This window comes from Stegostoma tigrinum, chromosome 34 (genome assembly GCF_030684315.1).
Source record: "Stegostoma tigrinum isolate sSteTig4 chromosome 34, sSteTig4.hap1, whole genome shotgun sequence".
Lineage (NCBI taxonomy): Eukaryota > Metazoa > Chordata > Chondrichthyes > Orectolobiformes > Stegostomatidae > Stegostoma > Stegostoma tigrinum.
This window is the reverse complement of record NC_081387.1, coordinates 26,112,539-26,138,309: the sequence shown is the minus strand read 5'-3', so window position 1 is coordinate 26,138,309 and position 25,771 is coordinate 26,112,539. Positions and strand designations below refer to the sequence as shown.

Genomic DNA, 25,771 nt, shown 5'->3' with positions numbered 1-25,771 from the left:
TCCTTGTAGATCTTCTCTGTAACCTCTGCAGTGCCATTACATCTTTTTTATAATATGCAGACTCCAGAACTGCACTCTGGACTATAAGTTTCAGCAACATTTTGCAGCTTGTCAATGCTAACCATCAAGAAATAAAAACCTAGTTTTTAGCCAGCCTTACTTTCTAGCTTTGCTGACCTGGGTAAGAATTATTACACTCCTAGATTCCTTTGTTCCTGAAATCCAGCAAGACTCCATGAAATATGTGCGCTCCCTATTATTCCAACCAAAATGCATTTATCTTGATTGAACACAATTTGCTAATTATTTGCACGTCTGCCAGTTTATTAATGTTTTCCTGTAAATTGTCACAGTTGTTCTCAGGATGGGCTATTCTACAAGCTGTGAATTTGTGTTTGTGATATGCTAAAGTCTGTATCCCGAAAGTGATTTGAAAACAACATGATGCATCCCAGCACTAGTCTTTGTGGAAATATGACATCCCAGCTCCTGTCACTCCACTCTTTGCTTTCTGCAGTGAAACCAGGAAGGAATCCATTCTGCCCCTTGTCCCGATCCATTCACTCCCACCTTATTCTAGAATGGATGAACCTTTGAGGACCTTTTGAAAATCTAGATAACTCACATCCAATGTTTGTCCACTCTCTGTTGCTTCAAGTTTGATCATGCTTGAATTTTCCTTTCAAAATCTACGCTGGCCATTCATAAATAATCAAACCAAATTGAATGGTCATTCTGTTCTTCACTTCGAGTTGTTTTCTCTCATTTTCTGAGGATTATATTATTCTTCCAAATGTTGAACTAACTGATCTGTGTCAGTTATGTCCCCTTCTTAAACAGAAGAATTTTATGAGTTGACTACAAGCTGTCTGGCTTTACACCATTTTCTAATGAGTTATTAAAATAGGATGCCTTTACCAACTCCTTCCTAGATTCTTTAAAATACATGGGTGCTATTCAGATGGATGATTATTGTCATTCGGGGCGTGAAGGCCAAAATCTAGGCCAGTACCATGCTCTGTCGATTACTTGAAGAGTGCATTTGAGTATTCATTTCAAAGTAGTTTTGCTGTGGGAATGGGGGAGCGGGAAACATCATGTCAACATGTCAGCCTTAATCCAATAACATCGCCAGGGCCTTAATCTCCAGTTTACTTATTAATGGCAGCCTTAACCCTGGTATCCCCCAAACATCTAGAATGAGCCTCAATGGAAGAAGTACAGTGAGTTGTCCGGCCTCAAAAATGGGGGATCCTTCCTGATGACTGAGGTTTCTCAGGGCAACCCTGGTGCTTCTGCTTTGCAATGTTTTGTGCAGAGAATACCTAGTGGAGCAAGTGCAGCAGGTATATGGTATGTAAGAGTCACCACAGACTAGTTTCAGGTGTGCTTGTCATATATTTTTGGTTTGATTATCATCTGAGTGAATAAATCTTTGCAAACAGTGAAAGTGAGACACTGCTATATACACTCATCATTTCAAAACTAGTTTTGGAGATAATTGTTGTTGGTGATTTTGCTTGTGTTTTCTTTCGTTAGAGTAAGAAACCCAAAGTTAAATTGATGAGGTGGTAATGATGGTGGAAGATAGCCTTAGATGATAGGAGGATTTAGCGGGCTGGTCACATGGGCTGATCAGTGGGACAGGGATATGTGTGACGTAATGCACTTGGGCAGGACAAACAAGGCAAGGGAGGACATAATGAATAGTAAGACCCTGGGAGGCACGAACGATCGCAGTGACCTGGGTGTGTATGTACATTGGTACTTTAAGGTATCAGAGCCTTTCAGAGCGCAGGGGTGAAGCTGGAATTTCTAAGACATTGCTTAGGTCACAACTGGATTGACAAGGACGTGCATGAGCTGGAGAGCTTCAGTATGGAGAGAGATTGGACAGACCGGGGTCTGTTTTTCTTGGAGCAGAGGAGACGAGGGAAGTTGGGGGCAATGATTGACTTGCATAAAATTATGAGGGGCACAGAGGGCATCGATAATGAGGTGGGAGTGTGTGCATAGACTTCAGGTAAGGGGCAGGAAATTTAAAGGGGATGTGAGGAAAAGGACTAGTTCAGTTTAGGATATGCTGGTTGGCATGGACATGTTGAACCGAAAGGTCTGTTTCTGTGCCATATTACTTGACAAAAGCTTTGTCACCCAGAGGGTGGTGGGCATCTGGAACTGCCAGCCTGTTAAAAAAGTGCTAGAGGCAGAAACCCACATAACATTTAAGAAGTATTTCGATGTGCATTTGTCATGCCAAGGATATTAGTGAAGTCCTGGAACATGAGATTAGAATAGTTAGGTTATTTTTGACTGGCACAAATTGATGGGCCGAATGGCCTCTCTCTCTCTGTGCTGTAGACCTGTATGACTTGAACAGTTGGATAGGAGATCCCTGCATTTTATTGACACGTTGTTTTTTGGATATTATCAAGTTCTGCTGTAATTGCTGTGTAAATATGTTCAGTGAGTTGGAGGAGTGGGGCTCAAAGCTCCGTTCAACTCCAATTGACCCAGCAGCCAGGAATATTTTTATAGGAGGGTCGACAATGTCACTGGATGAGTAATGCAGAGGCCCAGGTGAATGCTTCAGAGATGCTGGTTCAAATCTCGTTACTCCAGTAGCTGTTGGAATGAGAAGCAAGGCCGACTGATGGTAACCATAGACCACTATGAATGATTGTAAAAAGCCACCTGGTTAGGGAGGGAAACTTGCCACATTTACCCAGCCTGGGCATACACACGACTCCAGACCCACAGCCATCGGGTTGACTCTGAACTGCCCCCTGAAATGTTTCTCCCATGCTATTCAGTTCAAGGGCAATTAGGGATGGGCAGCAAACGTTGATCTTGCCAGTCACACACACAACCCATGAAGGAACACAGAAGAAAGGGGTCCCAATGGAAAAGTAACGAGTATCGCTCCCTCCCACTCTGCCCTGTGTTCCTGCAGCCTATCTATTCCACAAGGAAACTGGGGAAGTCCAGGTCAGCCACGGACATGATGTATTTGATGCTACTGACACAGTTCAAGAAACCAAGGTTTGATGCAGAACTCTGCCCTCAGCAACGACCTCTCGTCATTGTTAGCTCCTGATTCAAATCAGTGCAGATGTGTGACAAATCTCACAGTGAAAGCAGTCGCACTAGGGCTGATAAAAGTCACCGACACTCTTACCATCCCATCGGGCTGCTCTGCCATTAGACAGAGAGAGAGGAGGGAGGGGCTTACCCGAAGGGGCTCCATGTCTCCGGTGAGGGGAAAAGGTTGAGAAGAGTTCTCCATGGTAACCACAGCCAGTGCAGGAACTGACCCCACGCTGTTGGCATCACAAAACCAGCCATTCAGCTAACTGAGCTAACCAATCTCCGCAGGACTGAATATAATGTTGTTATAGAAATAGGTAAAAAAAAGTGTATTTAATGAGGCACAATGTATTTATGATCCCTCCAAACAGTGTTTGTTCTTTAAATTTCACAATAAGTTCAGACTATTTACGTGATTTGTCAGGAGCTTGCAAAGCTACAGTTGTATTTCTTCTTCCAAGTGACTCTGCTTGGCTGCTGCCTGCGGTGAGATGTGTACAGCTCTCCCAAATGCTGAAAAACTCCTCCTGCAGAGTTTCAATGGATCTAACTTTATTATCATGCAAAACTTCTCTTTTAGTTAGTTCTGGTTTTGTTGCATTTACTCTTTGAATCCAAGGTTGAGAGTTTCTGTCAAGATCACAAAATAACACACTGAAAATGATGAGTCTCAATCCCATTATCTCTTGAGTCTCGATTGTTTGCTTGTTTTATTTCTCGCAGGTTAATATTAATCTTCGTATTGCACCTTCCCCTTTCTGTTCATCTGTGCCACTTAGCCGATGCTGGAGCAATTTGAACCAAAACTGCGATCAGGTGCAGAATTCCACAGACTGGTGAAAAGTTGATTTTACACTCAGTCCAAGAGAGAGAAATGGCTCAGATGCATAAAATTCTGAGGGGCATAGGCTAGAGGTAACATTTCCCCCTGGTCAATGGATCAATGGCCTTGGGAGGGTTGGGTGGGAGGCATAGACTGAAAATAAAGGGCAGAGGGTTTAGAGGAGTTGTGAGGAAAAGCTGTTTCACCCAGAGGGTGGTGAGAATCTGCCAGTTCCTTGGCATCTGGGACACTTGCCTTTACCAATACAAGCACAGATGCTAAGAGCAGAGAGGCTGTGTTGGAGCTGCGCAGGGCTGCGATTAGGCCATACCTGGAGTGCTTGGTGTAGTTCTGGTGTTTTCACTGAATTCACCAGGATGTTGCCTGGGTTGGAGGCTGAGGGGTGACCTTATTGAGGCTAATAAAATAAAGAGGGGCATAGATAGGGGAATAGCCAAGGTCTTTTCCCCAGGGTCAGGGAGTGCAAAACTGGAGGGCATAGGTTTACAGTGAGAGAGGAAAAATTTAGAAGGGACCCGGGGGGGCAACTTTTTTCACGCAGAGGGTGGTGTGTTTATGGAATGAGCTGCCAGAGGAAGTGGTGGAGGCTGTTACAATTACAACATTTAAAAGGCATTTGGATGGGGACATGAATAGGAAGGGTTTAGAGGGATACGGGCCAAATTCTGGCAAATGGGACTAGATTAATTTAGAACATCAGGTCAGCATGAATGAGTTGGACTGAAGGGTCTGTTTCTGCATTGTACAACTGTGTTGACTTCAGGAGTAGGTTGAATTGCAAGGACATACACACAGAATTGTGTCCACTCCCACTCCTGTTAGTTACTGACTGCATTATTCAAGTTAAAATGATTCCAGTGCTCATTGAGAGTGAGGAGACACTGACAAGTAGGTAACAGACTGAGTCCTTTCTGCTTTACTTCCAGCTGCTTTGTGCTAGGTTGGTGTGCTGGGCACTCAGAGTATTGAGGCTGTATAGTCCAACTGCAGGCCTCTCCAATGCATGGGTAATACTTGCCATAAGTACACTCGGTCTCTGACAGCAGCTAAGTAGAGGTTTGATGAATGCCAACCTTGCCTTGCAGGCAGATCTTCTGTGGGCAAGATCTGTTTCTCCAGTAGGTTCTTTGAAGCTGGCCTTTGGATCAAATTGTGAACGGGACTCTCTGTCAGATTGCCTTTACAATCATTTCTTTTGTAAAAACAAATGCAACTTTCAAATCGCAAAACAGAAGAAAGTCAAAACTGCAAATTGGAAACAAAAAGAGGACTCACCAGAAATACGTGACAAGTCACTCACAATCTCTCTAGAATGTCGGAGGCTGAGGGGTGACTTTATAGAAAATCATGAGGGCCATGGATAGAGTGAATATTTAAAGTACTTTTCCCCAGGGTCAGGGAGTCCAAACATAGAGGGCAGAGGTTTAAGGTGAGAGGGGAAAGATTCAAAAAGGACCTAAGTTGATGACTTCTACATGCACAGAGGATGGTGTGTGTTTGGAATGAGCTGCCAGAGAAAGTGGTGGAGGCTGATACAATTACAACATTTAAAAAGGCTTCTGGATGACTACCTGAGTAGGAAGAATTTAGAGGAATATGGGCCAAATGCTGGCAAATGGGATCAAATTAATGTAGAATATCTGGTCAGCTTGGGCGAGTTGGACCGTAGCATCTGTTTGTGTTCTGTACATCTCTCTGACTCTGTGGCAGTTTTGCTGGTCTCATTAACAAATTCGTGGAAGTTTGGCCCAATATCAAACAATCCTCCCCATCTTCCCCATAATCCATGATCAATTTACTGAGTAAAATTCGGTCAAACATGTAAGGCAGAACTACCATATGATCTACTGAATTCTTCCTCAAGATCTTACATCTAAACTCTTGTATCATGTGCCATTTCTGAAGATTAATTGAATTATATATTGTGGAGAGGTAATGATGTGATACTAATTGCACTGGATTAATAATCCAAAGGCTGATACTAAAGTGGTGAAGGGGAGCACAGATTCATAACCCACTATGGCAGCTAGTGAAATATATATTCAATTAACAAAATGTGGAATGGACAGTCAGGAGTGAGCACACCAACTATTACTGATTGTTGTTAAAACCTCACCAATGTCTGTTATGGAAGGAAGTCTGCCTTCCCTATCAGGTCTGGGCTACATGTGACTCCAGACTCACCACAATGCAGGATGAAATTATCAACCATTCAGTTTGAGGGGAACTGGGGAATGGGGAATAAAAATGCTGACCCTGAAAGAATAAAGGGAATGACATGAGCTTGGGTGATATTATATAGAATGAGTTTCCTGCTGGCTGGAGGTCTGATTCAGTCATACAGTTACACAGCATGGATACAGACCCTTTGTTTCAAACAGTCCATACCGACCACAATCCCAAACTAAACTAAAAACTGAAAAAAAAACTGCAGATGCTGGAAATCAGAAACAAAAACAGAAATTCTTGGGGGGTAGGGGTTGACACGATGGCTCAGTGATCAGTACTGCTACCTCACAGCACCAGGGACCTAGGCTCAATTCCATCCTTAGATAACTGTCTGTGTGGAGTTTGCACTTTCTCTCCATGTCTGCATGGGTTTTCTCTAGATACTGCAGTTTCCTCCCACAGCCCAAAGATGTGGCAACTGGGTGGATTGGCCATGTTAAATTGCCCCGAAATGTTCAGGAATGTGTAGATTAGGTTGGTTTGCAGGGAGATGGGTCTGGGTGGGATGCTCTGAGGGTCAGTGTGGACTTGTTGGGCCAAAGAGCCTATTGCCACACCATACGGATTTTGTGGAATATCTGCCTGGCAGCATCTGTGAACAGAGTTGACATTTCTCTGGTCCCACCTGCCTGCACTTGGCCCATATTCCTCCAAACATTTCCTATTCACGTACATATCCAAATGACTATTAAACATAGTAACTGTATCCACATCCACCACTTCGTCTGGAAGTTTATTCCACAAACAAACCACTCTCTGTGTAAGAAAAAAGCTGCCCCTTATGTCTATTTAAAATATTTCTCTTCTCACCATAAAAATGTTCCCTCTAGTCTTGAAATCCACTGCCTTAGATAAAAGTACCTGCCATTCATAGAATCCCTACAGTGTGGAAACAGGCCCTTTGGCCCAACAAGTCCACAGCAAACCTCAGAGCATGCCAGCCCCACCCCACCACCCCCCCACCCCCCCGCCCCCGTAATCTACACATCCCTGAACACTGTGGGCAATTCAGCATGGCCAACCCACCTAACCTGCACATCTTTGGAACATGGGAGGAAAACCCAAGCAGACATGGGGAGAACGTGCAAACTCCACACAGACAGTCACCTGAGGGTGGGATCGAACCCAGGTCCCCGGCGCTGTGAGGCTGCAGTGCCGCCCCATCTTATCTATATCTCTGATAACAAATTGTGAAGCTGGATGAACACAGCTGGCCAAGCAGCATCTCAGGAGCACAAAAGCTGACGTTTTGGGCCTGGACCCTTCATCAGAGGAGCTCCAGAGATGCTGCTTGGCCTGCTGTGTTCATCCAGCTTCACACTTCCCGGATTCTCCAGCATCTGCAGTTCCCATTATCACTTATCTATACCTCTGTACGGCCACCCCCGCCCAGTGAACAAAGTCCCAGCCGATCCACATAATTCAAATAGCTTCCAGTCCTGGCAACACCCCGTCGCAGCCAGTTTCTGGGAGTGACAGCTCTCCGCCCATGTCCAGGGGCGGGTCTAACACGGATTTTGTGACGGCAAACCGGGAAATGAAACTGAAAGATCGGTCTGCAAGGTCCGTGAGTGGGAGACAGCGAGGACTGTAGATGCTGGGAGCCCGGAACGTGGACTTTCCTGCTCCTGGAGTCCTGTGTGTGCGTGTTTTTCCAGACTCGTGTCTATTGACTCCTGGCACCGTCAGTTTCGGTTTAGCCCGGCTTTAATTCTGCCGGAGGCTTTGTGTGAGAGATTGCACACAACGTGTAAAGCTCTCCCTCCCTGTTGCTGAGGGAAATAGGCAAGGAGCTGCGTTCGGAGGAGGGGGATGCCGAGAGACTGCGGCCTGGGCTGAGGGGAATGAAGCCTTTCACGGGGACCGAGCACCCGACCCGCTGACATGTGTAGAGGGAACGGGCAGCTCTCTCCAGGAACATCCGAGACACCAGCAGGAGCTGAAAATTTCCTGTAAAACCCAGCAGCAGCTGCTCTCCGAGGATTGCAAGACCCACAGGATCGTCCTGTGCAAGAGGCAGCCGAGAAGCTGAAGGTGAGGGGTGGCCCGGGTGGAGCTGATCTATCCGGTAAAGTTTCAGAAATTCCTCTCCACTGGAATTTCACCTCATCCGGTCAACAGGAAGCACTCGTCATTGCCCAGAGATCCAGACTTCAGAGGGAGGGAGGTCGCTTTCTTCTCTAACCGTGAGCCTAACCCTCCCTCTACTGACCCCTTCTCCCGCCTCCAACACACCCCCTCCTTCTGGACATCACACCCAGGCCTCCCATCTTCCTTCGACCTCTTCATCTCCAACTGCTGTCGTGACATTGATTGCCTCAACCTCTCCACCCCTCTCAGCCACTCCAGCCTCTCCCCCGCAGAACGAGCAGCCCTCCGCTCCAACCCCAAACTCACCATCAAACCCGCGGACAAGGGAGGTACAGCTGGAGTGTGGCTCATTGACCTCTACATCACAGAGGCCAGGCACCTCCTCCTACCGTCCCCTTGATCAGGACCCCAGCCCCGAGCACCAAACCATCATCTCCAACACCATCCACAACCTCATCACCTCAGGTGACCTCCCACCCACAGCCTCCAACCTCATTGTTCCTCAACCCCGCACGGCCCATTTCTATCTCCTTCCAAAAGTCCACAAACCCGTCTGCCCTGGTCGACCCATTGACTCCACCTGCTCCTGCCCCACCAAACTCATCTCCACCTATCTGGACTCCATTTTCTCCCCCTTAGTCCAGGAACTCCCTACCTACGTCCGTGACACCACCCACGCCCTCCGCCTCCTCCAGAACTTCCAATTCCCTGGTTCCCAACAACTCATCTTTACTATAGACATCCAGTCCCTATACACCTGCATTCCCCATACAGATGGCCTAAAGGCTCTCCGCTTCTTCCTGTCCCGCAGGCCCAACCAGTCCCCCTCAACTGACACCCTTACCTGCTTCGCTGAACTCATCCTCACCCTCAACAACTTCTCTTTCAATTCCTCCCACTTGCTACAGACAAAGAGGGTGGCCATGGGTACCCGCATGGGCCCAAGCTATGCCTGTCTCTTTGCAGGGTACATGGAACAGTCCCTCTTCCGCACCTACACTGGCCCTAAACCCCACCTCTTCCTCCGGTACATTGATGACTGTATCAGCGCCGCCTTGTGCTCCCACAAGGAGCTCGAACAGTTCATCCACTTCACCTAACCTTCAGTTCACCTGGGCCAACTCTGATACTCCTCTCTCCATGCTGGGCCTCTCTGTCTCCATCTCCGGGAACCGCCTAGAAACAAATATCCATTTCCGGACTTCCACAGCTACCTAGAATATCCCTCCTTCCACCCACCTTCCTGCAAAAATTCCATCTCCTATTCCCAATTCCTTTACCTCTGCTGCATCTGCTCCCAGTATGAGGCATTCCATTCCCAGTCATCTCAGATGCCCTCGTTTTGCAAGGACTGTAACTCCCTGCCCCCCTCAGTATTCGAGAACGCCCTCAGTCAGGTCTCCCGCATTTCCCGTGACTCATCTCTCACACCCTCTCCCCACAATAAAAACCAAAAGAGAATCCCTCTCATCGTCACGTACCACCCCACCAACCTTCAAATACAACGCATCATCCTCCGACACTTGGTCATCTGCAATCTGACCCCACCACCAAAGACATTTTTCCATCCCCACCCTTGTCTGCTTTCCGGAGAGACTACTCTCTCTGTGACTTCCTTGTCTGCTCCACACTCCCCTCCAACCCCACCACACCCGGCACTTACCCCTGCAACTGCAGGAAGTGCTACGCCTCCCCCTATACCTCCCCCCTCACCCCCATCCCTGTCCCCAAGAAGACTTTGCACATCAAACAGATGTTCATCTGCACATCTGCTAATGTGAGATACTGCATCTGCTGTTCCCATTGTGGCTCCCTCTACATCACGGGAACCAAGCAGAGGCTTGGGGACTGCTTTGCAGAACACCAACGCTCAGTTCACACTAAACAACTGCACCTCCCAGTCGTGAACAATTTTAACTCCCCCTCCCATTCCTTAGATGACATGTCCATCCTGGGCCTCCTGCCGTGCCACAATGATGCCACCTGAAGGTTGCAGGAACAGCACCTCATATTCCGCTTGGGAACCCTGCAGCCCAATGGTATCAATGTGGACTTCACAAGCTTCAAAATCTCCCCTTCCCCCACTGCATCCCAAAACCAACCCAGCCCGCCCCCCTCCCCCCACTGTGTCCCAAAACCAATCCAGCTTGTCCTGCCTACCTAAACTGTTCTTCCTCTCACCTATCCCCTCCTCCCACCTCAAGCCGCACCTCCATTTCCTACCTACTACCTCATCCCGCCTCCTTGACCTGTCCGTCCTCCCTGGACTGACCTATCCCCTCCCTACTCCTCCACCTATACTCTCCTCTCCACATACCTCCTCCTCTATCCATCTTCGGTCCGCCTCCCCCTCTCTCCCTATTTATTTCAGAACCCTCTCCCCATCCCCCTCTGTGATGAAGGGTCCAGACCCGAAATGTCAGCTTTCCTGCTCCTCTGATGCTGCTTGCCCTGCTGTGTTCATCCAGCTCTATACCTTGTTAACTCAGAGAGAGATGTTTACCGTTTTGTTACTGAGAAGTGGCAGCATTACCATTTTTACAGGGTTATTTGTTTCTGCTGTGTTAATTCCCCATCACTAATTGCCCGGGGTTGGTTGGGGGGTGCTGGGGGTTGGTGCAGAGAGAAGGCTGGATTGATTTGAGTTCTTGTATCTGCTAAACTGGGCAAATTCACATTCTCCTCACATCTGCCATTGAACTGAACCCAACAATCTTCCTGCATGGTCCAGCTCTCAATCCCAGATTTGCTGCTTGCATTTAAATCCTCCCAGCTCTCTGGATTCCTGGGGCATCGGGGGCATTTTCCAGTCTCCTGGGGATTCTGATTGACTCCAATGATTCCTGAAAGATCACCACCAATGTCTCTACAATTTCTCAGCTGTCTCCTTCAGAACCTGAGGGTATGGCCCATCTGCTCCAGGTGGTTTATCCACCTTCAGATCTTTTAGCTCCCCCAGCACCTTCCTTCGTGATGGCCGCTGCACTCACCTCTGCCCCCTGACTTTCTGAAAGTTCTGGTCTGCTGCTGGTGTCTTCCACCATGAAGACTGATGCAAAGTACCTATTCAGTTCCTCTGTCACTTCTTTATCCCTATTCCTACTTCTCCTCAGTTCCTCAAAGAGGAACTGTTAACAGTCCCATTTTTAACCTGGGAGCTGGGACTGTGGGGAATCAGCATAGTCTGAGAATAAAGGCCAGACCATTTAGGAGAGATGTTAGGAAGTACTTCTGCACACAAAAGGTGCTAGATGTTTAGAACTCTCTTCCACAACAGCAGAGGATGCTGGGTCAGTTGTTCATTTTAAGTCTGAGAGATTGCTAAATGAAGATATTAACAAATATAGACCAATGGTAGGAGTATGGAGTTCGGTCACAGATCAGCCTTGATTTCATTGAGAGCTGGAAAGGGTTTGAGGGACTGAATGACCTACTCCTGATACTCGAGAGGAGGTGGTGACATAGTGGTATTATCACTGGACTCTTAATCCAGAGACCCATGTAATGTTTTTGGGGTCTGGGTTCAAATCCCACCATAGAAGATGGCAGAATTTAATTCAGCTTAAAGAAAAGCCTAATGATGGCCATCAGTCTACTACTGGTTGTTGGAAAAACCTATCCTGTGCCCTAATGTCCTTTAGGGAAGGAAAATGCCATCCTTACCTTGTCTGGCCTTCATGTGACTCCAGACACATATTCTCTTAACTGCCCCCTGGGGAATTAGGGATGGGCAATAAATGTTGGCCTCGCCATTGACACCCTCATTCCGTGAATAAATAAATTTTTAAAAATGTTCCTTCGTCAGTTGAACAGGAGCAAGAGATCAGGATGGAAAAGATGACCCCAGAGGGAGCGTAAGGGTGGAGAAAATCGACAACCAGAGGAAGGTACAAAAAAAAACAGCAAAATTCTTGAATAAAAACAAAGTTGCTGGAAAAGCTCAGCAGGTCTGGCAGCATCTGTGGAGTAGAAAAAAGAGTTAAAGTTTCAGGTCTGTTGACCCTTCCTCAGAACTCAGGCTCAAAATTCTTGCTGGGATCATTGTGAACCCACGCCATCTTCAACACCATTGGGCTACTTCAATAGGCTTTGGTGGGATTGGCCGGGGCGGGGGAGGGGGTCTCCAGTGTTACTGGAGCTACACGTCTCCCACTTTAGGAGATGGCCACAATTCAACAAATCAACCTGGCTGAGGGCCAATCAAACAGAGAAAGAAACTTGCACTTGTTAAATCAGTAATTAAAATGAAAGGCGATCACCATAATCCTGTTTTCTCCCTGGAGAAAGAGATGAAAGGCTGTGAGTTTATCCTGTGGGTGACCACACATCAGGCATGGGTTAAGGTTGAGAAAACAGGATAGCTCAGCTGTTTGTGGCACTCTGCAGCAACCAATCCAATGAAGAACAGTCGAGATAACCAAGTGTGAAGCTGGATGAACACAGCAGGCCAAGCAGCATCTCAGGAGCACAACAGCCGACATTTCAGGCCTAGACCCTTCATCAGACTGTTGAAGACATTGTCTGATGAAGGGTCTAGGCCCAAAACATCAGCTTTTGTGCTCCTGAGATGCTGCTTGGCCTGCTGTGTTCATCCAGCTCCACACTTTGTTATCTTGGATTCTCCAGCATCTGCAGTTCCCATTATCTCTGATCACAAAGCAGAGCAGCAGCTGTCTTTCTCAAAAGCACGTTACAATGAGATTTTATGACAACTTACAGTGATAACATTAGATGTTTAATTCCAGATTTCCATTTAGTTCCAACTCCATCATCTGGTCTCGTGGGCTTTGTAACTGGGTCTGCAGAATATTAGCTGGCTCCCTGGATGGCCAATAGCACTGTGCCATCACCTCCCCAGATGAGCTGTTAAAACATTCCATGATATAACATTTGGATGGCACGGTGGCTCAGTGGTTCGCACTGCAGCCTCACAGCACCAGGGATCCGGGTTCGATTCCAGCCTCAGGTAACTGTCTGTGTGGAGTTTGCACATTCTCCCTGTGTCTGTGTGGGTTTCCTCCGGGTACTCCGGTTTCCTCCCACAGTCCAAAGATGTGTAGGCTGGGTGGTAGTGTTCAGGGGTGTGTGTGGGTTATAGGGGGATGGGTCTGGATGGGATGCTCCAAGGGGCAGTGTGGACTTGTTGGGCCAAAGGGCCTGCTTCCACACTGCAGGAAATCTAATCCTCTGTGCTCATGTGACAGAAACTCCAACAGTGCTACAGATAATGACCACAAACATTGCTTAAAGAAACACTTTGAGGTCTGGCTTAAACTTATGTGAACCAATGAACCCATGTAGAATGAGTTTTATCAGTTGTGTTACTGTGTTTAAAATAAGTACAGTAATATCCTCTGTTTAAAAACAGCAAAGTTTTGAACAGTAGCTGCATGTATTTAACTCAATGTTCACATTGCTAATAATTATTTGCAGGCTTACAGACTCGAAGTTGGCACAATTAATGGATATGCCCTATTCTCAGCAGGAACTGCTGCAAACGTTATTAAATCCACTCCAGAACAAGAAGACAGAATATAGTACCTCAAAGAGCACCTATGAGAAAAGGTTAGCTTGCATTAAGGTACGTTTAATATATTGTAAATACAAGACTTTTAACTTTTGTTGAAATAGCCAAACCTCCTTTTACAAAAGGTAAACTTGAGCATAACAACTTTACTCTAAGGTGTTTATGTAAAAGGGTTATAAACATAAACTGATCACCAAGAAATCCTGTTGGAAATCAAGAGCAACCTCTTTACTCAGAGGAAACTCACTATCGCAGGGAGTGTTTGAGACAAGTCGAATCGATGTATTCAAGAGGAAGCCGATCTGATCTGATTAGATTTGTTTTGATTTGATTGAATCCGTCAAGCGTAGCAAGGTACAGTGAACACTTGTTTTGCAAGCAGATCGTACTATACAAGTGCATCAGGGTCACAAAATAGAACGCAGGATACAATGTTACAGCTATTGGGCAAGTGCAGAGAAAGCGATACAATGTTACAGCCAGTGAGAAGGTGCGGAGAAAGTGATACAATGTTACAGCCGGTGAGAAGGTGCGGAGAAAGCGATACAATGTTACAGCCGGTGAGAAGGTGCGGAGAAAGCGATACAATGTTACAGCCAGTGAGAAGGTGCGGAGAAAGCGATACAATGTTACAGCCGGTGAGAAGGTGCGGAGAAAGCGATACAATGTTACAGCCAGTGAGAAGGTGCGGAGAAAGCGATACAATGTTACAGCCAGTGAGAAGGTGCGGAGAAAGCGATACAATGTTACAGCCGGTGAGAAGGTGCGGAGAAAGCGATACAATGTCACAGCCGGTGAGAAGGTGCGGAGAAAGCGATACAATGTCACAGCCGGTGAGAAGGTGTGGAGAAAGCGATACAATGTTACAGCCAGTGAGAAGGTGCGGAGAAAGCGATACAATGTCACAGCCAGTGAGAAGGTGCGGAGAAAGCGATACAATGTTACAGCCAGTGAGAAGGTGCGGAGAAAGCGATACAATGTCACAGCCAGTGAGAAGGTGCGGAGAAAGCAATACAATGTCACAGCCAGTGAGAAGGTGCTGAGAAAGCGATACAATGTTACAGCCGGTGAGAAGGTGCGGAGAAAGCGATACAATGTCACAGCCGGTGAGAAGGTGCGGAGAAAGCGATACAATGTCACAGCCAGTGAGAAGGTGCGGAGAAAGCGATACAATGTTACAGCCAGTGAGAAGGTGCGGAGAAAGCGATACAATGTCACAGCCAGTGAGAAGGTGCTGAGAAAGCGATACAATGTCATAGCCAGTGAGAAGGTGCGGAGAAAGTGATAAACATTAGCATTGGAATAGTAGACAAGGGAGAAAAGAATAAAAAATTATGTTGACAAACTGAGACAGAGTAGAGTGAGAACAGGGTCAGCTGAATTATAAAGCTGTGCTGCACATACGGTTTTTGTAAGAACATTTTTCTCTTCGGAGTGCAAAAGCAGTTGAGCTATGGTTCAATTTCACTTCCTCACTGGGGAAACTGATTCTTCATCCACGCTGGAGAAGATTCACAATAAACCCCAGAGGAAGCAGCTGCCTGCGACTGCTCACAACAACCAGCTTGGCGTACATGTGGTCCAAGTATAAGCCAGCTTCCCTTTTCACATCTTTTACAAGGTGGCATTTTTTGAGAGTACAGGGCAGAATCTGTGCACAGTATCACTCTCACCTCAGCATGGCACTGTTTTGGAAGAAAATTCTCTGCTGCGTTTACAAGTGCTTATGCCTCAGTTGATCCCAAGTACTCATTATCTGGTCATTGTCACATTGCTATGTCTTGGAGCTTGTTCTGCACAAATTATCTGCTAATTTTCCTACATTATAGTCATTTATCTCCACCACAAAATTACATTACTGGCATAAAAATGCTTTGTAATTTCCAGTAGTTGTAAAAATCAGAAAGGCACTGGTTAAATTACATCAACAACATTGTGAACAACGTTGGGCCTCTTTTCTGAGCAAAGACATACTGGAGCAAGTTCACTTGGCTGATTTCCAGGTATGGAGGAACCACCTTCTGAGGAGAGGTTGAACAGGTTTAGCCTGCACTTATTGGCGTTTACAAGGCTGTGAAAAACGAGGAAGGAAAGATCACCTTTTTTCTCGTAAGGATGTCATTCATGATTTTGATAAGGTCCAGGATGGAGATGTAACAGGAGAGACTCATAATGGTGCTGGGAGTTGACATATGAGGTGACAGCACAATCTAGGACTCTGCAGAGGGGTTGAGTTATTGGGTTACAAGGATAGTGGGATCAAAAGTGTGTTCAAGGAGCTGAGGTGGAGAAGGTAAGAGGATCAGCTTCTGAGGGGTGCTGATAACCAACAACCTGTTGTGTACTTCCCACGTAAATACAACAGCTAAGAAGGCCCAACGATGCCTCTTCTTCCTTAAGAAGCTTCGGAAATTTGGCCATAAGGACTCTCTCCAATTTCTACAGATGCATGATAGGAAGCATTCCATCCAAGTGAATAATGGCCTGGTACAGCAGGTACTCTGCCCACGGCTGTTAGAAACTACAGAACATTGTGTGCACAGCCCAGACCATCGCGGAAGCCAACTTCCCATTCATGGGTTTCATTTGCACACGTCATTGCCACGGAGAACCTGCCATCATCAGCAAAGACCCATCCTGCCCTGGCAATGCTCTCTTCCAACCTCTTCCATCAGGCAGAAGACACATTCACGAGCAGGTTAAAGAACAGCATCTTCTCTGCCATTATTAGACTGATGAATGGACTTCCCAATTTCAAATAATGGTGATCCTGCTAATGTCGATGCTGCTGGGTGCACCTCCTGTGCAGTGTAACCTGTATGCCTCACTCTGTCGAAGCACACCCTATGATCTGTATGTCCTTGTTTGTTATGAATGCCTGTACCACTCACAAACAAAGCTTTTCTCTGTACTACAATAAATCAAATCAAATCATATCAAATATTGAGGCAAGTGGTGAGGAAATTGGATTTTAAAGAGAAATAATGCACACCATTAACAAAACCAGCTAGCCGGGGAACAGAGGGATTTGCGGGCAGTCAGTGGGAGTATGAGTGAGGAAGTGGGAGGTGAGTCCTATAGAATAGTTATCAACCCCAAGTGGCTGGAGACTATTGGAGTCACACTGTACATTCCTCTGTAAGCCCCACAGTGGCCAGGCCAGAATTTATTGCCATCTTGGACTGTCAAGGGCAGTTGAGAGTCAACCACATAGCTGTGGGTCTAGAGTTACATGTAGGACAGACTAGGTAAGATTGACCAATTTCTTCCTCTTGAAAGGACATTAGTCAAGCAGGTGACGATCAGCAACAGTTTCATGGCCATCCTTAGACACGCAATTCCAAATTTTCATTGAAGTGAAATATCCAGGATTCAAATACAGTTACCAGAACATTACCTGGGTCATTGGACAATTAGTCCAGTGACAATACCTCCAGGACACCAACTCCCAACCACTCAAAGCCTCGACTCTGTTTCTCTCTCCACAGACAGAGTGAGGTTTCTCCAGCTTTCTCTGGGTTTGCTTCTGGTTTATTCTGTAGTTTTGCGTTTGGATCTGTTTGTTTGCTGGTGGTGTTGATATTAGTGGGTTCTTCTGTGCATTAAAATGTAAACCTTATTCTCAAATGTATGCATGTCAGGAATCGAGAATGGCTTGAAACATGTATCACTTCTGTCGCTGAACTTTAACTATTATTAATCTGGTTGTTTGAACTTTTCTCTTCCCACAGCAGCAAACAAACGAGGCAGAGCAGCATGTGAAGAAAGAGTTTGACAAACTGCACCAGTTTCTCTACAGGGAGGAAAAGATTGCCTTGCAGAAACTGAGGCAGGAAAGGAAGAGAAAGAGCCAGTTGGTGAAGAGAAAGATTGATAAGATAACTGAAGAAATAGCAGCGCTGTCCTTCACCATTCAGGAGATACAGCAATTGCTGGGGGAAGAGGACCATATCCAGATTCTCAGAGTCAGTGCCTCCTCGGACAATGGCTTTCTCTTTTCCTGCCTTTTCCCGACAGAACCTGACGTTGTCGTTTAAGGCTCTGTCAACGGCATTCCCGATCCTGATGCACACGGTCATGGATTCTGGTCCCAATCCAGGGTCCCAAGCAGCTCACCCAGGCTGACCCTGCAGGGCAGTGCAGAGGGAGCACTGCAGTGGCCTTTGGATCTGACAGAGCACCAAGTCACAGTTGGGTGCATGTAGAAAGACCCCGTTTGAGAAATTTACAGCAGAGGGAAAACTGGCCTTGTGGGACTGAGTAACCAGCAATGGTTACTCCATTCTTGTGCCATCCACATGTTTGAATAGGGTGGTCAAGAAGGCATATGGCATACTTTCCTTCATTGGGCGGGGTATAGAGTACAAGAGTTGGCAGGTCATGTTGCAGTTGTATAGGACTTTGGTTCGGCCACATTTGGAGTACTGTGTACAGTTCTGGTTGCCACATTACCAAAAGGATGTGGATGCTTTGGAGAGGGTGCAGAGGAGATTCACCAGGATGTTGCCTGGTATGGAGGGTGCTAGCTAGGAAGAGAGGTTGAATAGATTAGGATTATTTTCATTAGAAAGTCGGAGATTGAGTGGGGATCTGATTGAGGTCTACAAAATCATGAGGGGTATAGACAGGGTGGATAGCAAGAAGCTTTTTCCCAGAGTGGGGGACTCAATTACTAGAGGTCATGAGTTCAAAGTGAGAGGAGGAAAGTTTAAGGGAGATATGCGTGGAAAGTTCTTTACACAGAGGGTGGTGGGCACCTGGAACGCGTTGCCAGCGGAGGTGGTAGACGCAGACACGTTAGCATCTTTTAAGATATATTTGGACAGGTACTTGGATGGGCAGGGAGCAAATGGACTCAGACCGTTAGAAAATAGATGACAGATTAGACAGAGGACCTTGATCGGCGCAGGCTTGGAGGGCCGTAGGGCCTGTTCCTGTGCTGTAGGTTTCTTTGTTTCTTTGTTTCTTGTTTCTTTGAATAGCCAGTGGACTTTAGGCTCGGGCTTGACAAATGACCGTGAATCCTAAGTGCCAGTGAGGGATCAATGTCTTCGGAAGAAGGGGGCAGGGGGAAGAGAGAGACAAGACAGAAAATGAGAAAGCTTATATCTGCTGGAGTTTTGAAGCGATGACTTGATTGAAATGTTTACAATCCTCAGGGGTCTTGACAAGGTGGATGTGGAGAGGAAGTTTCCTCTTTTTGGAGGAAATCTAGAACTAAGGGTCATAGTTTGAAAATAAGGGGAGGCCTGTTCAAAGTAGGGAGGATCAAAAGCTTCTTCTCTCAGAGGCCTGTGAGTGTTTTGAACACTCTCCTTGAAAAAGGGGTGGGAGCAGAGTCCTTAAATATTTTTAAGGTAGAGACAGATAGAGTCATGATAAACAAGACAATGTTATCAGGATGAGGTGGAAATGTAAAGTAATCACGTCAACCATGATCTCGTTGAATGGAGCAGCAGACTTGATGGGCTGAGTGGCTTATACCTAATTCATATCAAGAATCCATTCTGTTCTTGTGAAAGTGTGATACACACTGGCCTTTGAAACAGATTATTTTACACAAGGGGTATCTGAATGTATAAAGGAATTACACTTGACTACATTGTGAACTGCACAGTAAGATACCATCATTATTCAGTCATATCAAATCATTAAATTCACACTGTCAGACTAAAGGGCTAGTTTTGCTGTTTAAAGTCTGAAAACCTGCTATTGGCCTGAATCACAGAATCCCTATACTGTGAAAGCAGGACATTCTGTCCACACCAACCTTTTGAAGAGCATCCCATCCAGACCCACCTCATTACTCCACATTCCCAATGGCTAACCCACTTAAACTGTACATCTTTGGATTGTGAGAGAGGACCAGAGAAAACCCAGTCAGGGGGAGAATGTGCAAACTCCAGTTGCCAGAGGGTGGAATCAAACCCTGATTCCTGGCGCTGTGAGGCAGCAGTTCTCACCACTGTGCCACCCTTAAATCGACACTATGTTTGCAACAGAAAGTTCTAAAGATTAATTACTATCTTTTGCTTCATTTAGAGATATCCAGAAGTGGAGAAAATCTACAGGTAAGTACACTTAAAGAGACCGTATTTTTATTCACTTATTTTAATTTGCGCATAATTTGCAACAAAAACACTGCTGTTATCTTGCACTGCTCTCTTTGTGTAGAATAAAGAGATCTACCCCTGTTCCTGTGAAGGCTGGTCCTATTGTCAATGTAGGGAAGGCCATTGGATCTCTGCAATACAGAATCTGGAAGAAGATGTTGACAGTGATTACCACAGGTTAGTGCTATCCAGGACAGACAGAGAAAGCTCCAATTGATCAGCTCGCCGACTCTCTTCTGGAAGTGGTAGAAGCTGTCGTGAGGTGAGACTGACTGCCCTTGACATAAAAGTGACAATTAGCCAAGTGTCGCATCAACAGACTGGAGTCAATGGGAATGAGGGGAAAACTCTCCTTGAGTTGGAGTAATATCTGTCACCAAGGAAGATGGGTTATGGTTGTTGAAGGTCAGTCATCTCAGCTCCAACACATCTCTGCATTAGTTCCTACAGAGAGTGCCCTAGGCTCAGCTGCTCCACCTGTACAAGGTGCTGGTGAGACCACATCTGGAATACTTTAAGCAGTTTTCTTCAAGCAATCCTTGTTTACGGAAAAATATCATTTCATTGGAGGTACATTCGGAGAAGGTTCATGAGGATGATCCCTGGTATGGAGGGATTGTCTTAACAACAAAGGCTAAACAGTTTTGGACTCTACTCCCTGGAGTTTAGAAGAATGAGAGGTGATCTCATTAAAACATCAGATTCTTGAGGGGCTCAATAGGTAGGGGTTAAGTGGATGTTTTCCCTCGTGGGAGAGCCTAGGGCAGAGGGCATAGGCTCAGAGTAAAGGGGCTCCAACTGAAGACTGAGATGGGGAAGAATTTCTTCTTGTAGAGGGTCGAGTGTCTTTGGAACTCCTTGCCACAGAGAGCTGTCGGGGGACAGAGACCTTGGGTATTTTTGAGGCTGAGATGAATAGATTCTTATCGGAAAATTGAGAGCCATGGGGAAAGGACAGGCAAATGGACGTGAGGAGTGTCAGATCAGCTGTGAACCTACTGAATAGCAGAGCTGGCTCGAGGGGCCGAATGGTCCACTCCTGTCCTGATTTCCTACAGTCTGACAGACCTCCCCTTCATCATAAGGTCAGAAGCGGGATGGTCAGGCCTGACTGTACAGCGGTTCAGCACCATTCATGACTCCTCAGATTCTGAAGAAGACCATAATCAGGCACACTGCGGTCAATACCCAGGCTTGCTTTAATAAGTAGCAATTAACTTTTGAACCACACAAGTACCAGGAAATGACCATTCCCAACAAGAGAAGATCCAACCCATCCCCCCTCCAGGACATTTAGTGGCATTACCACTGCTGAAGCTACAGCATTACCACCAAGGAAGTCACCATTGACCAGCTTGGGCAGGCCTCCACAAATACTGTGCTCACAAGAGCAAGTCAGGAGTTAAGGATTACATGCTGAGAAACTCACTGCCTGAGTCCCCCAAACCCTACGAGGTGATGGAATACTCCCCACTCGCTCCTGGATGGATGCAGCTCCAACACCACTCAAGGTGCTTGACACCATCCAGGACGAAGGAGCCCCTGCTTGGTTGATGCCCCATCACTACCGTAACCATTCATTCCACTGATACTCTGGAGCAGTGGAATGAACTGCCTCCGAGACACGCTGCAGCAACTCACCCAAACATCATCTATGGACTTCTACCAACCAGAAGGACAAGGACAGCACCACTGCCTGCAAGCTCCCCTCCAAGCCTCTCACTGTGGAAATATATCACTATTCCTTCAGTGTCGCTAGCTCTAAATCCAGGAACTCCCTTTCTGTTAGCACTGTGGCGTCCTTATCTCCCATGGGCTGGAGTGGTTCAAGAAGGCCGTTCACCACCATCGTCTCTGGGGCAACCCTGAGTTGGCAATAAATGCTGACTTGGCCTGTGACAGAAGCGAATAGATTATTGGGGAACCAGAAGCTATTTACTGAAGACCAATGAGCCCCAGTGTAACTGAGGGTAGAAGTAATATTACCTTGTGTCTGTCTATCATCTCATTGTCAATCTTACTCATCAGCCTCTCAGAGAGTTAACCGTTTTTGTTTAATTCTATTCCCTCAGCTCCAGTGACCTTGGACCCTTGTACAGCTCATCCTTACCTCCTCCTGTCTGAGGAGTTCACAAGTGTGAGGCACACCATGAAAAGACAGCAGCCACTCTCGGACGCCCCGGAGAGATTTGATCCTTGCCTGTGCGTCCTGGGACGTGAGGGATTCACATCTGGGAAACACCACTGGGAGGTGATGGTGGGACAAAAGACTGAATGGGATTTGGGTGTGGTCAGAGAGTCTATCAACAGGAAGGAAGCCATTGATCTGAATCCAGACACAGGAGGCTGGGTAATCGCGTTGAGAAATGGATCCCAGTACAGAGCTGCTACCAAGACATGGAAGCATTTAGATCTGAGGGAGAAGCCGAGGAAGATCCGAGTCTCTCTGGATTATGAGGGAGGGAAGGTGTCCTTTTATGACTCGGAGAGCAAGACCCATATCTACACTTTCACTGCGACTTTCACTGAGAAACTCTATCCCTTCTTCAGTCCTGGTTACAACGACAGGGGTAAAAATGCCGAACCACTAAAAATCTGTCCTCGGACAATAATAATCCAGGAGGAATAGAATTTTTGTTTGAATCAAAGGGAAATTCTGCAGATTGTGGAAATCAGGAATAAAAGCAGAAATGGCAGTGGACCAGGCAGCATCTGTGGAGAGAGGGGTGACATTAATCTTTCAGAAACTACAGTCATTTGACAACTTTACTCTTAAATGACAGTTTCCTTTTTCTCTTGCTGTGTACACTTCCTGCACTTCTATCTTTTGTTTCTGTGCCTGTCCTGTTTCTATCCCACAGGGACTGGGCTCATCATTGTTTCCACCATCTCCTGTCTCCCACGCTATCGCAGTGCCTGAAATAACTCCAGAGACGCCTGTATCCTGTTACCAAATCACCCTGTATTTACTGTGGAGAGTCTGTGACACTGATCCAGCTCCCAGAGTGTACAAAATCTGTGACATTCCTATTTACTGTCTGTCAGCCAGGGCTCCCTGATTGTACCAGATTAACAACCCCAGACAGGGATCTCATACTCTTTGAGGTCCACCTGGCTGACCTTGTTACAATCACTACATCATCCCCTTCTATGTGTCCCTCCCTTTGTACCTATCTAAAGCATGTTACCCTCTAACATCTTCTACCATTGATGAAGGGCTAAGCCTGTTTCTGTCTCTCTGCAGATGCTGAGTATTTCTGGCATTTGATGTTTTTATTTTACAATCATTTATTTTTAATGTCAATTAAGGCTGATGAAGGGATAGCTGTATGCACTTTTTCAGGATCTTTCTATCAGTATCTGAGTGATCCTTCTTATCTCCTGCAAATTCCAGAGTTTGGGAAACTAATGTATAAGCAATCATTTGTTTTTAATATTGTGATAAAGGAATATAAGGTAGAGAACATTGTGTAAAATAATTCTAATGGGTTTATATTAATATCTGGGCATCTATTAGTTTTCAAAGAATGACTCAGCACAGAAGAATCTCCCACACTTATTGCCTTTTCTGGTTCTTTAGCGGACCATCCTATTAGTTGACTCTCCTGGCCTTTTCCCTTTATAGTCCTGAAAATGTTTTCCCTTCAAATAATAACCCAGTTTTTATTTCAAAGTTCGGCTTATTGTTTTTAACCTTGACTGTGGCTGTGTGCCCCCAGCCAATGTCATCTTGCTGAATAGTTTTACCGATGAGAGGCTCCAAGACATTTTCAGAGTTTCTTCCTTATTTGTCTATGCAATATTGGACATGGAGAATTTGCAGCGTCTCTGAATGGGCTTGAAATTGATTTTCAGAAACCTGGCATTCGCCTGCTTTTTTTTTGGGGTGTGGTGGTGGGTTGGAGGTGGCTAAAAGAGGGAACAGCTACTCTGTACAACAGAAGCTGTTCAAAACCTGTGTCCTTGTTTGAATTTATGTCAGGGCAGAAACACAACTGGTACTGAATATCCCAACCTCAGTAATAATACAGAAATTGTAACAAGCAAAAGCCACAAAGAGTTGAGTGATGGGAGAAATTTTAAGCAAGCTCTCGAGGCAGGAACTTTACAGTTTTGGATAGAATTCTGGTTGAGTTCAATTTGGAAGGAGTATTTGATTTGGACTGTTTTACCCAATTTTTTATGATTCTTGACTGGCAATTGAGATCAAAGTTAATTCCTCACGGAATTTACACACTGAATAAGTGTACATTGAAAGAAAGATATCTTTACTCAATGTTTGTGAAGAAAAACATCTCCCAGCTCTATTGTGTGTTTAATGTACAGGAGTGGGCTTGCTCATTTCTCCAGAAAGATTGGACCATCCTTCAGTCAGTTCAGGAGGATGAAGTGAATGGGTTTGCAAGCAATGAAAGTAACTGTACTCCTGTCACCAGGAAGAGGTGCGTTACTGTGCCTTTTACTGTTCTTAAAACAAAATAAAGGAAAATGCAAGGAAGAAAATCCTTTAATCAGCTCTCAATGTCATAGTTCAGTCTAAGGATTTACTAAGATGTTTATATCTCCTGATTATTAAGCTTTTTTCTCCTCTAGTTCTTTCATGGGATGAGGGTGTCATTGAGAAGGACAGTATTTGTTGCTTGTCCCTGATTGACCTGGACTATCTCAGAGGCTGGATCAGGGTCGCTCATGTCACTATGAGCCTGGAGTGATGTGCAGACCATCCCAGGGAAGGGCTGCAGATTTCCTTCCCGAAATGGGCCATTAGTGAACCAGATGGGTTTTTACAGCAATCATTCCATGGCCAATATTGCTGAAGGCTATCATGATATCTCAGATGTATTCATTGTATTTAACTTCTAGTTGCCCAGATGGAATTTCGACCTGTGTCCCCACAGCACAGCTTTATCTGCATAATGCCTAACATTTTGTATAAGCGTCACACCCTCATACCCCTTATTTACATTGTGAAACTCTCCAGTACATTATCTCTGAATGATACTGACTGAAGTGATGTGACTCTCCCAAGTTTACTTGGCTCAGCTAGAAGTTTATCAGTTTACAATCTCAGAATGACATTGGATTTAGGTTAATCTCTTTTTTTAACATTTTGAAGATTGCCTGTCATTTGGAAAGTGCAGTACATTCCGTGGGATTCTGGTGCTTCCTCCAGCACTCTCTCCCTGTTGCTGATATACAGAACAGATCTTCCCAGTAGCTCTCCACTCCAGAAGCTGGGAGTTGGTTTGATAGAACGGGATAAAGCCACGAGAATGGCAATGCCGGTAGGTGGATTGAAGAATATCTTTGTCAATTGTCACATGGGTCCAACTTCACGGGGCCCAAAAGAAACAGGGGCCTGCAACTGAACTCTGGAAAATGAGAAAAGCAAGATCCATTTCTTGTTTAAAAGAGGACAGGGGCATTTGTGAAAACTACAGACCAGCTAATTCAGCATTGAAACCTTTGAAATTATTTTGAGATATTTGATGAACTTAGGCCTGGAAAAACTATAACTGGTGGATCGTCTGATTGGATGGACAAATAGAAGATCAGACTTATTAAACCATGTTAGAGTTAATGTTCACTGGCGTGGCTGGGAATGTGTTCAATGTCTTTTAGACATTGTTCTTGGGTATAGAAATAGGTTGAACAGTTGGCTTTCCAGCCCATGAGTTTGCAAATACTATTCAGTAAAATCACAGCTGATCTTCTACGTCAGCTTCATTTCCCCACATCCTCATATCTCTTTGAAAATAAAAGCAAAACTCTGACAATGCTGGAGATTTGAAAGAAAAACTAAGTGCTGGAGAAACTCAGCAGGTCTGGCACCATCTGTGAATAGAAAGAATATTTAACGTGATATGACTCTTCTAGAAA

At 45.7% G+C, this 25,771-nt stretch overlaps 1 protein-coding gene across 1 annotated transcript; it reads left to right on the top strand.

Annotated features, from left to right (window-relative positions):
* The first annotated feature begins 7,586 nt into the window (after positions 1-7,586).
* LOC125467673 (zinc-binding protein A33-like) lies at positions 7,587-24,380 on the top strand. The gene is made up of 8 exons (XM_059639733.1): positions 7,587-8,194; positions 12,057-12,138; positions 12,997-13,217; positions 13,734-13,832; positions 17,510-17,743; positions 19,821-19,849; positions 19,953-20,068; positions 21,964-24,380. Exons 3-8 carry the CDS (start codon positions 13,146-13,148, stop codon positions 22,518-22,520), a joined length of 1,107 nt encoding a protein of 368 aa, XP_059495716.1. The 5' UTR covers positions 7,587-8,194; positions 12,057-12,138; positions 12,997-13,145; the 3' UTR covers positions 22,521-24,380.
* The last annotated feature ends 1,391 nt before the right edge of the window (positions 24,381-25,771 follow it).